We start from the raw sequence: 14142 nt of genomic DNA, 5'->3' as shown, positions 1-14142 counted from the left end.
CTGTATCAAGCCTGTTCTTCGCGCCCCCGCTCGTCTCCCCCCCCCCCCCCCCCCATCCTTGTCGAGGGCGCACCCATCTACAGGGTCCGTAGGATTTTGGACATGCGTCCTCGGGGCCGTGGTCATCAGTACCTAGTAGATTGGGAGGGGTACGGTCCTGAGGAGAGGAGTTGGGTTCCCTCTCGGGACGTGCTGGACCGTGCGCTGATCGATGATTTCCTCCGTTGCCGCCAGGTTTCCTCCTTGAGTGCGCCAGGAGGCGCTCGGTGAGTGGGGGGGTACTGTCATGTACTGTCATGTTGTGTCTTGTTTCTGTCCTTTCCCTTCACCCTGTCTCCCTCTGCTGGTCGTTGTTAGGTTACCTTTTCTCCCCCTCTTTTCCCCAGCTGTGCCTTGTCTCCTCCTAACTACCTCGTCACCCCTTTTCCCACCTGTTCCCTTTTTCCCTCTGATTAGTCCTCTATATCTCTCTCTGTTTTTGTTCCTGTCTTTGTCGGATTCTTGTTTGTGTTTCTCATGCCTGAACCAGACTATCGTCGTGTTTGCTGCAACCTTGTCCTGTCCTGTCGGAATCTGCCTGTTCAGCTAACCTTGTCCTGTCCTGTCGGAATCTGCCTGTCCATCTGAGCCTACGTGTGTTTCGTCATTAAAGAAACTCTGTTTTGTTAATTCGCTTTTGGGTCCTCATTCACGCACCTGACAGTGGTGCAGTAGTTACACAGCCTTTCCTCTACAGGGAGCCAGGTTCTGCTGTGGTGCAGTGGTTGTACAGCCTTTCCTCTACAGGGAGCCAGGTTTTCCTGTGTCTGCCCTTCTCAATGGCAAGGCTGTGCTCACTGAGCCTGTACTTTGTCAAGGTTTTTCTAAGGTTTTGATCACAACCATGGTCAAATATTTAGCCACAGTGTACTGTCTATTTAGGGCCAGATAGCACTGCATTTTGCTTTGTGTTTGTGCTTGTCTTTCCCAATAAGAAATGTAGTGTTGTTTTGACTGTGCTGTAATTTGGTTTATCCTGATTGATTGGATGTTCTGGTCCTGAGACTTCAGTGTGTTAGTAGAACAGGTTTGTGAACTCAGCCCCAGCACCAGCTGGATGTTCTGGTCCTGAGGCTTCAGTGTGTTAGTAGAACAGGTTAGTGAACTCAGCCCCAGGACCAGCTGGATGAGGGGACTAAGGCTTCAGTGTGCTAGTAGAACAGGTTAGTGAACTCAGCCCCAGGACCAGCTGGATGAGGGGACTGAGGCTTCAGTGTGCTAGTAGAACAGGTTAGTGAACTCAGCCCCAGGACCAGCTGGATGAGGGGACTGAGGCTTCAGTGTGTTAGTAGAACAGGTTTGTGAACTCAGCCCCAGGACCAGCTGGATGAGGGGACTCTTTTCTTTGCTCAGCTCTTGGCATTGCAGAGCTTGGTAATGATATGAGAGGGGGTCACTGTATTTTAGATGTTTCCAAAACTTAATTGCTCTTTTTTGAGTTTTTATTATTAGTGGATGTTGACCTAATTCTGCCCTGCATCCATTGTTTGTAGTTTTCCTCTGGACATATAGGAGAATCTTACTCTGCATGCAGGGTTTCAATGGGGTGTTTGTCCCATTTGATGAAATCTTGTTTTGCAAGTGGACCCCACACCTCGCTGCCATAAAGTGCAATTGGTTCAATGACATGTTCAATTAGTTTTAGCCAAATTTTAATAGGTATTTTAATTAGCTTTTTAATGTCGTAGAATGCCCTGCGTGCTTTATCAAATTTATTTATATAGCCCTTCGTACATCAGCTGATATCTCAAAGTGCTGTACAGAAACCCAGCCTAAAACCCCAAACAGCAAGCAATGCAGGTGAAGAAGTGTTTGTATTTATATAACGTTATCTTTGACATGTTTAATCCATTGTAAAAGCCATCACTTTGTGATATTTTGTTTGTTTATCTCTCAGTTAATTCACTGCCTCATTAAGGTGTCCAGTTGAGCTTATTTTTAAACCTCAGTACTTGTAGTGTGTACAGTAAATATTTTGTACCAATTGAGAACTTTGATCTAATTCCCTGAGATCTGGATCTTCTCTCTGTTACCACCCCCCCCCCCCCCCCCCCCCCCCCCCTCTCTCTTTCTGTCTCTCCCTCCCCAGGCGTGGAGCATCACGTATGTTAGCTGGCTGACGTTTGTGTTCCTGATGTGGTCGTGTATGTTGTGGATGGTGAGGGACCGTCGTCGTTACACCATGCTAACCTCTCCCTTCATGGTGCTCTATGGGAACCTGCTCATTGTGCTGCAGTACATCTGGAGCTTTGAGCTGCTGGAGCCCGTACCTGGACTCTTCCTCAAGATGGACGTGCCCTTCAGGCAGCTGGGTTCCAAGGTAAACGGGTAGAGACAGAACTGGTCTGAGTAAACAGGTAGAGACAGAACTGTTCTGAGTAAACAGGTAGAGACAGAACTGGTCTGAGTAAACAGGTAAAGACAGAACTGGTCTGAGTAAACGGGTAGAGACAGAACTGTTCTGAGTAAACAGGTAGAGACAGAACTGGTCTGAGTAAACAGGTAGAGACAGAACTGTTCTGAGTAAACAGGTAGAGACAGAACTGTTCTGAGTAAACAGGTAAAGACAGAACTGTTCTGAGTAAAGAGGTAGAGACAGAACTGGTCTGAGTAAACAGGTAGAGACAGAACTGTTCTGAGTAAACAGGTAGAGACAGAACTGTTCTGAGTAAACAGGTAGAGACAGAACTGTTCTGAGTAAACAGGTAGAGACAGAACTGTTCTGAGTAAACAGGTAAAGACAGAACTGTTCTGAGTAAAGAGGTAGAGACAGAACTGTTCTGAGTAAACAGGTAGAGACAGAATTGTTCTGAGTAAACAGGTAGAGACAGAACTGTTCTGAGTAAACAGGTAGAGACTTCCTGTGTCTATAATGATGTCTGTTGTCTGTACGTCCTGTGCCAGTGATGATGTCTGCTGTCTGTACTTCCTGTGTCAGTAATGAAGTCTGTTGTCTGTTGTCTGTCTCTAGATCCTATGCCTGTTGAGCTTTTGGCTGTTGCTGATACAGACTCTGACAGAGAGACAGGAGGAGCAGAGAGAGGAGGATGCTGTACTCACAGACGTACATGTGGATAACCAACCCAAGAAGAAGAAGGGTCAGAACCAATATCACAGCTGCTCAACAACATACTGTTTTTATCATGTGTGACCGACTGGGTTCAAATCTGGGTTTCCTGCATGCCACAAAACTGTGTTAGCCCGCTGAGCTGAAGCCTAGCAAATGCTACAATATCCTGTTATCATTTACATCCTGCTATCATTTACATCCTGTTGTCCACACTGCTATCATTTACATCCTGTTGTCCACACTGCTATCATTTACATCCTGTTGTCCACACTGCTATCATTTACATCCTGTTGTCCACACTTCTATCATTTACATCCTGTTGTCCACACTGCTATCATTTACATCCTGTTGTCCACACTGCTATCATTTACATCCTGTTATCCACACTGCTATCATTTACATCCTGTTGTCCACACTGCTATCATTTACATCCTGTTATCCACACTGCTATCATTTACATCCTGTTGTCCACACTGCTATCATTTACATCCTGTTGTCCACACGGCTATCATTTACATCCTGTTATCCACACTGCTGTCATTTACATCCTGTTATCCACACTGCTATCATTTACATCCTGTTATCATTTACATCCTGTTATCCACACTGCTATCATTTACATCCTGCTATCATTTACATCCTGTTATCCACACTGTTATCATTTACATCCTGTTGTCCACACTGCTATCATTTACATCCTGTTATCCACACTGCTATCATTTACATCCTGTTGTCCACACTGCTATCATTTACATCCTGTTGTCCACACTGCCATCATTTACATCCTGTTATCCACACTGCTATCATTTACATCCTGTTATCATTTACATCCTGTTATCCACACTGCTATCATTTACATCCTGCTATCATTTACATCCTGTTATCCACACTGCTATCATTTACATCCTGCTATCATTTACATCCTGTTATCCACACTGCTATCATTTACATCCTGTTATCCACACTGCTATCATTTACATCCTGTTATCCACACTGCTATCATTTACATCCTGTTGTCCACACTGCTATCATTTACATCCTGTTGTCCACACTGCTATCATTTACATCCTGTTGTCCACACTGCTATCATTTACATCCTGTTGTCCACACTGCTATCATTTACATCCTGTTGTCCACACTGCTATCATTTACGTACAATTCATCATGTAGGACCACTTACCCGGTATCTCCTGTCTGGTACCTTGTTTATAGAGGAAGAGGAGGATGAGGAAGGAGGGGAGCAGGACATCATGCAGGTTCTGGGGAACATGGTGATGGAGATGCTGGTGAAATACTGGATCTATATCTGTGGAGGGATGTTCTTCTTCGTCAGCTTCGAGGGACGCATGGTCATGTATAAGATCATCTACATGATGCTCTTCCTCTTCTGTGTGGCGCTCTATCAGGTACACGCACGCATGCACACACACATACACACACACACACACACACACACACACACACACACACACACACACACACACACACGGTCATGTATAAGATCATCTACATGATGCTCTTCCTCTTCTGTGTGGCGCTCTATCAGGTACACGCACGCATGCACACACACACGCACGCACACACACACACACACACACACACACACACACACACACACACACACACACACACACACACACACACATGGTCATGTATAAGATCATCTACATGATGCTCTTCCTCTTCTGTGTGGCGCTCTATCAGGTACACACACGCACGCACGCACGCACGCACGCACACACACACACACACACACACACACACATGGTCATGTATAAGATCATCTACATGATGCTCCTCCTCTTCAGGTACACACACGCACGCACGCACGCACGCACACACACACACACACACACACATATATAGAAACAGGCATGCATGATACACACACACACACACACTACCATTCAAAGGTTTGGGGTCACTTGGAAATGTCCTTGTTTTTGAAAGAAAAGCACATTTTTCTGTCCATTAAAATGACATCAAATTGATCAGAAATACAGTGTAGACATTGTTAATGTTGTAAATGACTATTGTAGCTGGAAACGTCAGATTTTTCATGGAATATCTACATAGGCGTACAGAGGCCCATTATCAGCAACCATCACTCCTGTGTTCCAATGGCACGTTGTGTTAGCTAATCCAAGTTTATCATTTTAAAAGGCTAATTGATCATTAGAAAATCATTTTGCAATTATGTTAGCACAGCTGAAAACTGTTGTGCTAATTAAAGAAGCAATTAAACTGGCCTTCTTTAGACTAGTTGAGTATCCGGAGCATCAGCATTTGTGGGTTCGATTACAGGCTCAAAATGGCCAGAAACAAATACCTTTCTTCTGAAACTCGTCGGTCTATTCTTGTTCTGAGAAATGAAGGCTATTCCATTTTGTATACACAGGATGTTACACATGTTAAATCCCTCACCCAAAGGTCTGGGCAAACAACACAGTAAGAGGGATGAACGTCCCTGTCCCCCCAGCTCAAACCCCAAAGGTCTGGGGAAACAACACAGTAAGAGGGATGAACGTCCCTGTCCCCCCAGCTCAAACCCCAAAGGTCTGGGGAAACAGCACAGTAAAACATTTAAACCAACCTGGTGTGTGTCTGTGTGTGTGTGTTGTGTGTCTGTGTGTGTGTGTTGTCTCCAGGTGCACTATGAGTACTGGAGGAGGATCCTGAAGTACTTCTGGATGTCTGTGGTGGTCTACACCATGCTGGTCCTCGTCCTGGTCTACACCTTCCAGTTTGAGACTTCTCTACCCTTCTGGTCTAACATGACTGGCATGAGCAAAGAGAAGTGAGTCCTAACCCCTGACCCCTGACCCTCCCTACCCTTCTGGTCTAACACGGCTGTCATGAGCAAAGAGAAGTGAGTCCTAACCCCTGACCCCTAACCCCTGACCCTCCTTACCCTTCTGGTCTAACATGACTGGCATGAGCAAAGAGAAGTGAGTCCTAACCCCTGACCCCTAACCCCTGACCCTCCTTACCCTTCTGGTCTAACATGACTGGCATGAGCAAAGAGAAGTGAGTCCTAACCCCTGACCCCTAACCCCTGACCCTCCCTACCCTTCTGGTCTAACATGACTGGCATGAGCAAAGAGAAGTGAGTCCTGACCCCTGACCCTCTCTACCCTTCTGGTCTAACATGACTGGCATGAGCAAAGAGAAGTGAGTCCTGACCCCTGACCCTAAAGTTCACAAGATTGCTAAAGAGAACATTTGCAATGCTCAGACACCTACATTTCTCTATACATTTAGTCCTGCATTAGTGAAAGATGTGATGTATGGTGTGGTCTGTCTCCTGACTGAAGGACCTCGGGTTGAGATATGATGTTTGGTCTCTGTCTCTCCCCTCCTCTCTCTCCTGACTGAAGGACCTGGAGTTGAGATGTGATGTGGTCTGTCTCCAGGCTGAAGGACCTGGGGTTGAGATGTGATGTGGTCTCTCTCCTGACTGAAGGACCTGGGGTTGAGATGTGATGTGGTCTGTCTCCAGGCTGAAGGACCTGGGGTTGAGATGTGATGTGGTCTGTCTCCTGGCTGAAGGACCTGGGGTTGAGATGTGATGTGGTCTGTCTCCAGGCTGAAGGACCTGGGGTTGAGATGTGATGTGGTCTGTCTCCAGACTGAAGGACCTGGGGTTGAGATATGACGTGGTCTCTCTCCAGACTGAGGGACCTGGGGTTGAGATGTGATGTGGTCTGTCTCCAGACTGAAGGACCTGGGGTTGAGATGTGATGTGGTCTGTCTCCAGACTGAAGGACCTGGGGTTGAGATATGATGTGGTCTCTCTCCAGACTGAGGGACCTGGGGTTGAGATGTGATGTGGTCTGTCTCCAGACTGAAGGACCTGGGGTTGAGATGTGATGTGGTCTGTCTCCAGACTGAAGGACCTGGGGTTGAGATATGATGTGGTCTGTCTCCAGACTGAAGGACCTGGGGTTGAGATGTGATGTGGTCTGTCTCCAGACTGAAGGACCTGGGGTTGAGATATGGTGTGGTCTGTCTCCAGACTGAGGGACCTGGGGTTGAGATATGGTGTGGTCTGTCTCCTGGCTGAAAGACCTGGGGTTGAGATATGATGTGGTCTCTCTCCAGACTGAAGGACCTGGGGTTGAGATGTGATGTGGTCTGTCTCCAGACTGAAGGACCTGGGGTTGAGATATGATGTGGTCTGTCTCCAGACTGAAGGACCTGGGGTTGAGATAATATGTGGTCTGTCTCCTGGCTGAAGGACCTGGGGTTGAGATATGGTGTGGTCTGTCTCCTGGCTGAAGGACCTGGGGTTGAGATATGGTGTGGTCTGTCTCCAGACTGAAGGACCTGGGGTTGAGATATGGTGTGGTCTGTCTCCTGGCTGAAGGACGTGGGGTTAAGATATGGTGTGGTCTGTCTCCTGGCTGAAGGACCTGGGGTTGAGATATGGTGTGGTCTGTCTCCTGGCTGAAGGACCTGGGGTTGAGATATGATGTATGGTTTGGTCTCTGTCTCTCCTCTTCTCTCTCTCCAGACTGAAGGACCTGGGGTTGAGATATGATGTGGTCTGTCTCCAGACTGAAGGACCTGGGGTTGAGATATGGTGTGGTCTGTCTCCAGACTGAAGGACCTGGGGTTGAGATATGATGTGGTCTGTCTCCAGACTGAAGGACCTGGGGTTGAGATATGATGTGGTCTGTCTCCTGGCTGTAGGACCTGGGGTTGAGATGTGATGTATGGTATGGTCTCTGTCTCTCCCCTCCTCTCTCTCCAGACTGAAGGACCTGGGGCTAGAACAGTTCTCCGTATCGATGCTCTTCACACGTATCTTCATCCCCACCTCCTTCCTCTTGGTGTGTATCCTTCACCTTCACTACTTCCACGACCACTTCCTGCTGCTCACGGACCTGAAGGATGTGTCCCAAAAACAGGACAGCACCATCTACAGGTGAGACTGAGTGACTGACTGTGTTAGCCCACTGAGCTAAAGTTTAGGACTAGTTGTCAATACAGGGAGATAACATGAGTCTCAGCACCATCTACAGGTGAGACTGAGTGACAGACCAGGGGTTTTGAACCATGTGTTACGTTAGCCCACTGAGCTAAAGCCTCGGCATTAGTTTGGGGAGCTAACATGAGTTTCAGCACCATCTACAGATGAGCTGACTGGGGGTTGAACCCTGATACTGCTATAGACTAGGTTAACCCACTGAGCTAAAGCCTGGGCATTAGTTTGGGGTGCTAACATGAGTTTGTGGCAGAATCTAAAGGTGAGCTGGGTGACTGGCTCTGAGCCCAGAAATGGTTTAACTAATTTTGACATGTTTATGTCCTGGGATTAACTGGGTGGTCTGTGTTTCTGATATCATGCTGTCATTATAACTACCTCATTTAGGGGGTTATTTCACAGAGAAATGATGAAACTGTAGTGGTCTGTGTAGTGGTCTGGGGTTCTGATATCATGCTGTCATTATAACTACCTCATTTAAGGGGTTTCTCTCACACTGAGAAATTATGAAACTCTAGTGGTCTGTGTGGTGGTAGTCTGTGTAGTAGTCTGTGTGGTAGTCTGTGTAGTGGTCTGTGTGGTGGTCTGTGTGGTGGTAGTCTGTGTAGTGGTAGTCTGTGTGGTGGTCTGTGTAGTGGTGGTATGTGTAGTGGTCTGTGTGGTGGTGGTCTGTGTAGTGGTCTGTGTAGTGGTGGTCTGTGCAGTGGTCTGTGTGGTGGTCTGTGTGGTGGTAGTCTGTGTAGTGGTCTGTGTGGGGGTCTGTGTAGTGGTGGTCTGTGTAGTGGTCTGTGTAGTGTTCTGTGTAGTGGTCTGTGTAGTGGTGGTCTGTGTAGTGGTCTGTGTAGTGGTGGTCTGTGTAGTGTTCTGTGTGGTGGTCTGTGTAGTGGTGGTCTGTGTAGTGGCGGTCTGTGTGGTGGTGGTCTGTGTAGTGGTCTGTGTAGTGGTGGTCTGTGTAGTGGTGGTCTGTGTAGTGGTGGTCTGTGTAGTGGTCTTTGTAGTAGTCTGTGTAGTGGTCTGTGTGGTAGTCTGTGTAGTGGTCTGGGTAGTGGTCTGTGTGGTGGTCTGTGTGGTAGTCTGTGTAGTGGTGGTATGTGTAGTGGTCTGTGTAGTGGTGGTCTGTGTAGTGGTCTGTGTAATGGTGGTCTGTGTAGTGGTGGTCTGTGTAGTGGTAGTCTGTGTAGTGGTGGTCTCTGTCGTGGTAGTCTGTGTGGTAGTCTGTGTAGTGGTAGTCTGTTTAGTGGTGGTCTGTGTGGTTGTCTGTGTAGTGGTAGTCTGTGTGGTAGTCTGTGTGGTGGTAGTCTGTGTGGTGGTCTGTGTAGTGGTCTGTGTGGTAGTCTGTGTGGTAGTCTGTGTAGTGGTCTGTGTGGTGGTCTGTGTGGTGGTCTGTGTAGTGGTCTGTGTGGTAGTCTGTGTGGTGGTCTGTGTGGTGGTCTATTGGTTTCTCATCCATTTCCTACTTGATTATCATCCGTCCTCTTTTCTGCTTCCCTTGTCTTTCTAATCTACTGCCATCTGTCATCTCTCCTCCTCCTCGGTCATCTCTCCTCCTCCTCGGTCATCTCTCCTCATCCTCTGTCATCTCTCCTCCTCCTCGGTCATCTCTCCTCCTCCTCGGTCATCTCTCCATTCCTACCTCTCCTCATACAGTAATGCTAAAGTCAATGGCCGTGTGTATCTGATCATGAATAGGTGGGTAACTGCCTGCTTTCTGTTCCCTCCCTCCCTCACATGTCCCTCCCTCGCTCCCACATTCCCTCCTTCCCTCCATCATCCCTCTTGCCCTCCCACGTTCCATCCCTCCCTCCATCATCCTTCTCTCCCTCCCATGTTCCCTCCCTCAATCATCCCTCCCTCCCACGTTCCATCCCTCCCTCCATCATCCTTCTCTACCTCCCATGTTCCCTCCCTCAATCATCCCTCCCTCCCACGTTCCATCCCTCCCTCCATCATCCTTCTCTACCTCCCATGTTCCCTCCCTCAATCATCCCTCCCTCCCACGTTCCATCCCTCCCTCCATCATCCTTCTCTACCTCCCATGTTCCCTCCCTCAATCATCCCTCCCTCCCACGTTCCATCCCTCCCTCCATCATCCTTCTCTCCCTCCCATGTTCCCTCCCTCAATCATCCCCCCTCCCACGTTCCATCCCTCCCTCCATCATCTTTCTCTCCCTCCCATGTTCCCTCCCTCCCTCCCTCCCTCCCTCCCTCCCTCCCTCCCTCCCTCCCTCCCTCCCTCCCTCCCTCCCTCCCTCCCTCCCTCCCTCCCTCCCTCCATCATACTTCTCTCCCTCCCATGTGCCCTCCCTCAATCATCCCTCCCGCCCACATTCCCTCCCTCCCTCCATCACCCTTCTCTCCCTCCCATGTTCCCTCCCTCAATCATCCCTCCCTCCCACGTTCCCTCCCTCCCTCCATCATCCTTCTCTCCCTCCCATGTTCCCCCCTCAATCATCCCTCCCTCCCACGTTCCCTCCCTCCCTCCATCATCCTTCTCTCCCTCCCATGTTCTCTCCCTCCATCATCCCTCCCTCCCACATTCCATCCCACCCTCCATCATCCCTCTCGCCCTCCCATCATCCCTCTCTCCCTCCATCATCCCTCTCTCCCTCCCATGTTCTCTCCCTCCATCATCCTTCTCTCCCTCCACCACCCCTCACCCTCCCACGTTCCCTCCCTCCATCATCCTTCCCTCCCTCCCACGTTCCCTCCCTCCCTCCATCATCCTTCCCTCCCTCCCACGTTCCCTCCCTCCATCCTCATCCCCACTATTAGTTTGATTTACCTTCCTCTTCCTCAGTCAACTTCTCCTCTCCATCATCTCTTCTTCTCTCATCCTCTATACCTTCAGCCCCCTAGCATCTGAATAGCCCTGTCCTACAGCCCTGTCCCACAGCCCTGTACTACAGCCCTGTACTACAGCCCTGTCTTTCCCTGCCCTGGTACCTACCTTCCCTCTGAAACATTTTGGTCCTACAGCCCTGTCCCACAGCCCTGTCCTACAGCCCTGTCCCACAGCCCTGTACTACAGCCCTGTCCCACAGCCCTGTCCCACAGCCCTGTACTACAGCCCTGTCTTTCCCTGCCCTGGTACCTACCTTCCCTCTGAAACGGTTTGGTTCTACGCCCTGTCCCACAGCCCTGTCCCACAGCCCTGTCATATAGCCCTGTCCTACAGCCCTGTCTTTCCCTGCCCTGGTACCTACCTTCCCTCTGAAACAGTTTGGTCCTACAGCCCTGTCCCACAGCCCTGTCCCACAGCCCTGTCCTACAGCCCTGTTGGTACACACAAAACCACTGTTAACCTCAAAGCCAACCTACTCTACCTGAAAAACCACTGTTAACCTCAAAGCCAACCTACTCTCCTAAATAAAAACACTGTTAACCTCAAAGCCAACTTACTCTACCTGAAAAACCACTGTTAACCTCCAAGCCAACCTACACTACCTGAAAAAACACTGTTAACCTCCAAGCAAGTTCTCCAGCTGCACCGTCGAGAGCATCTTGACTGGCTGCATCACCGCTTGGTATGGCAACTGCACCACCCTTGACCGCAAAGCGCCCTGGGTATTCTGGCCTTGTGATTGTTAACCTGTTTTTCTCACATCGGTCATGGAGAGTGAGATAACAGTCATCCGGAAAACAGGAGCCCTCACGCAAGGCACAGTGTTATATTCCACGAATTGAGCATAAAAGGCATTTAGCTCGTTTGGGAGTTCTGCGTCACTGGGCAGCTCACGGCCGGGTCTTTTGCAGTCTGTTATTGTCTGAAAGCCTTGCCTCATACTTTCTTTTCTACTCTCCTGAAAATTAGTATTAAAACACTCCAAAACGCGCCCTTCCCTTCCCTTGTAGCACGTTCCTCTTCAAAAACCAAATCCTTTCCTTGAAACTGTTCCCCTGGTCTTCTGTGGCCTGTAGTAGCATGTTAGCACCAACCTAATGATCTGTGACCTACACTGTGTCTGTCAATCAACTGTTTGTTGACAATCTCTTTGCTTTCTCTCTCTCTGTCTTTCTCTCTCTCTCTCTCTCTCTCTCTGTCTCTCTCTCTCTCTCTCTCTCTTTCTCTCTCTCTCTCTCTCTCTCTCTCTTTCTCTCTGTCTCTCTCTCTCTCTCTCTCTCTCTGTCTCTCTCTCTCTCTCTCTCTCTCTCTTTCTCTCTCTCTCTCTGTCTCTCTCTCTCTCTCTCTCTTGTGTTTATTGTTCTCTCTCTCTCTCCTGTGTTTATCGTTCTCTCTCTCTCTCTCTCTCTCTCTCTCTCTCTCTCTCTCTCTCTCTCTCTCTCTCTCTCTCCTTCCTGTGTTTATCGTTCTCTCTCTCTCTCTCTCTCTGTCTCTCTCTCTCTCTCTCTCTCTCTCTCTCTCTCTCTCTCTCTCCTTCCTGTGTTTATCGTTCTCTCTCTGTAACATTGTTGTTATCTGAGCAGCATCAAGGAAACATGTTTTCCTCCACAGAGCAAGTAAGTCTGAATCTCCAATGAGAAATTAAATGCTTGCCCTGACCTGCAAGCCAACCCTGACCTCTAACCTCCGATCCTATGACACATTGCCTGAGACTGAGGGAGATATTCTGTTTAGAGTTGCTTCCCAAGTGGCTCCCTATACTCTATACTATATTAGTGCACTGCTTTAGACCAGGGCCCATAGGGTAGTGCACTACAATAGACCAGGGCCCATAGGGGTAGTGCACTACAATAGACCACGACCCATAGGGGTAGTGCACTACAATAGACCAGGGCCCATAGGGTAGTGCACTACAATAGACCAGGGCCCATAGGGGTAGTGCACTACAATAGACCAGGGCCCATAGGGGTAGTGCACTACAATAGACCAGGGCCCATAGGGTAGTGCACTACAATAGAAAAGGGCCCATAGGGGTAGTGCACTACAATAGACCAGGGCCCATAGGGTAGTGCACTACAATAGACCAGGGCCCATAGGGTAGTACACTACAATAGACCAGGGCCCATAGGGGTAGTGCACTACAATAGACCAGGGCCCATAGGGGTAGTGCACTACAGTAGACCAGGGCCCATAGGGTAGTGCACTACAATAGACCAGGGCCCATAGGGTAGTGCACTACAATAGACCAGGGTCCATAGGGGTAGTGCACTACTTTAGACCAGGGCCCTTAGGGGTAGTGCACTACTTTAGACCAGGGTCTATAGGGGTAGGGTGCCATTTCATGTGCAGCCCAGGTGTCTCCCTCTCTTCTCTCCTATTACCATTGATCTATATTGAGAGAAGAAGAAACTGAAGTATGCCAGAGTGTAAAACTGACTTTTATTTTGAAGTATGCCAGAGTGTAAAACTGACTTTTATTTTGAAGTATGCCAGAGTGTAAAACTGACTTTTATTTTGAAGTATGCCAGAGTGTAAAACTGACTTTTATTTTGAAGTATGCCAGAGTGTAAAACTGACTTTTATTTTGAAGTATGCCAGAGTGTAAAACGTACTTTTATTTTTGAAGTAAGCCAGAGTGTAATACAGACTTTTATTTTGAAGTATGCCAGGAATGTGCTTATTGCTTTATATGGAACACGATGCTGTTTAATTCTGCTCTGCTGTTAGTGGCCATATACACACGGCTGTTACTCCCATCCTAACATCTGCTTGATACTGCGTGTGTGTGTGTGTCGTGTGTTGTTGTGAATCTAAACACCGTCTCCCGCCCCAGATTGGTACACCAGGATGGAAGCCTGGCTGACATCACCATGCTCTATTCTGGAGAAGGAGTGATACGGGAGGAGGAAGAGGAGAGAAACCCGATGAAGGAGAAGAATGGAGGGATGAAGCAGAAAGGAGGACTCTGTCAGTCTATAGACCCGTGTCGGTCGTTCAACAAGTCTTTTGAGTCCAGATCCAGTTCAGGGCCGGGGAAGAGTGGCGACTGTAGTGTGGGAACTGAGCCAGAGCCCTCCACAGAACACACTATCTCAGGTATACAGAACACACTACCTCAGGGGAAGAGTGGCGACTGTAGTGTGGGAACTGAGCCAGAGCCCTCCACAGAACACACTACCTCAGGTATACAGAACACACTACCTC

General features: G+C 48.7%; 1 protein-coding gene across 1 annotated transcript in view; it reads left to right on the top strand.

The window, feature by feature from the left end:
• The window catches only part of LOC110508253 (piezo-type mechanosensitive ion channel component 2), a 149101-nt gene that overhangs the window by 17377 nt on the left and 117582 nt on the right, over positions 1 to 14142 (top strand). The window contains exons 4-9 of the mRNA XM_036966347.1: positions 2129 to 2359; positions 3011 to 3137; positions 4328 to 4515; positions 5758 to 5906; positions 7863 to 8036; positions 13772 to 14121. Coding sequence (XP_036822242.1) covers positions 2129 to 2359; positions 3011 to 3137; positions 4328 to 4515; positions 5758 to 5906; positions 7863 to 8036; positions 13772 to 14121 — 1219 coding nt within the window. The remainder of the gene's footprint in view (positions 1 to 2128; positions 2360 to 3010; positions 3138 to 4327; positions 4516 to 5757; positions 5907 to 7862; positions 8037 to 13771; positions 14122 to 14142) is intronic.

This window comes from Oncorhynchus mykiss, chromosome 28 (genome assembly GCF_013265735.2).
Source record: "Oncorhynchus mykiss isolate Arlee chromosome 28, USDA_OmykA_1.1, whole genome shotgun sequence".
Classification (NCBI taxonomy): Eukaryota; Metazoa; Chordata; class Actinopteri; order Salmoniformes; family Salmonidae; genus Oncorhynchus; species Oncorhynchus mykiss.
This window is presented reverse-complemented; position numbering and strand designations above follow the sequence as displayed.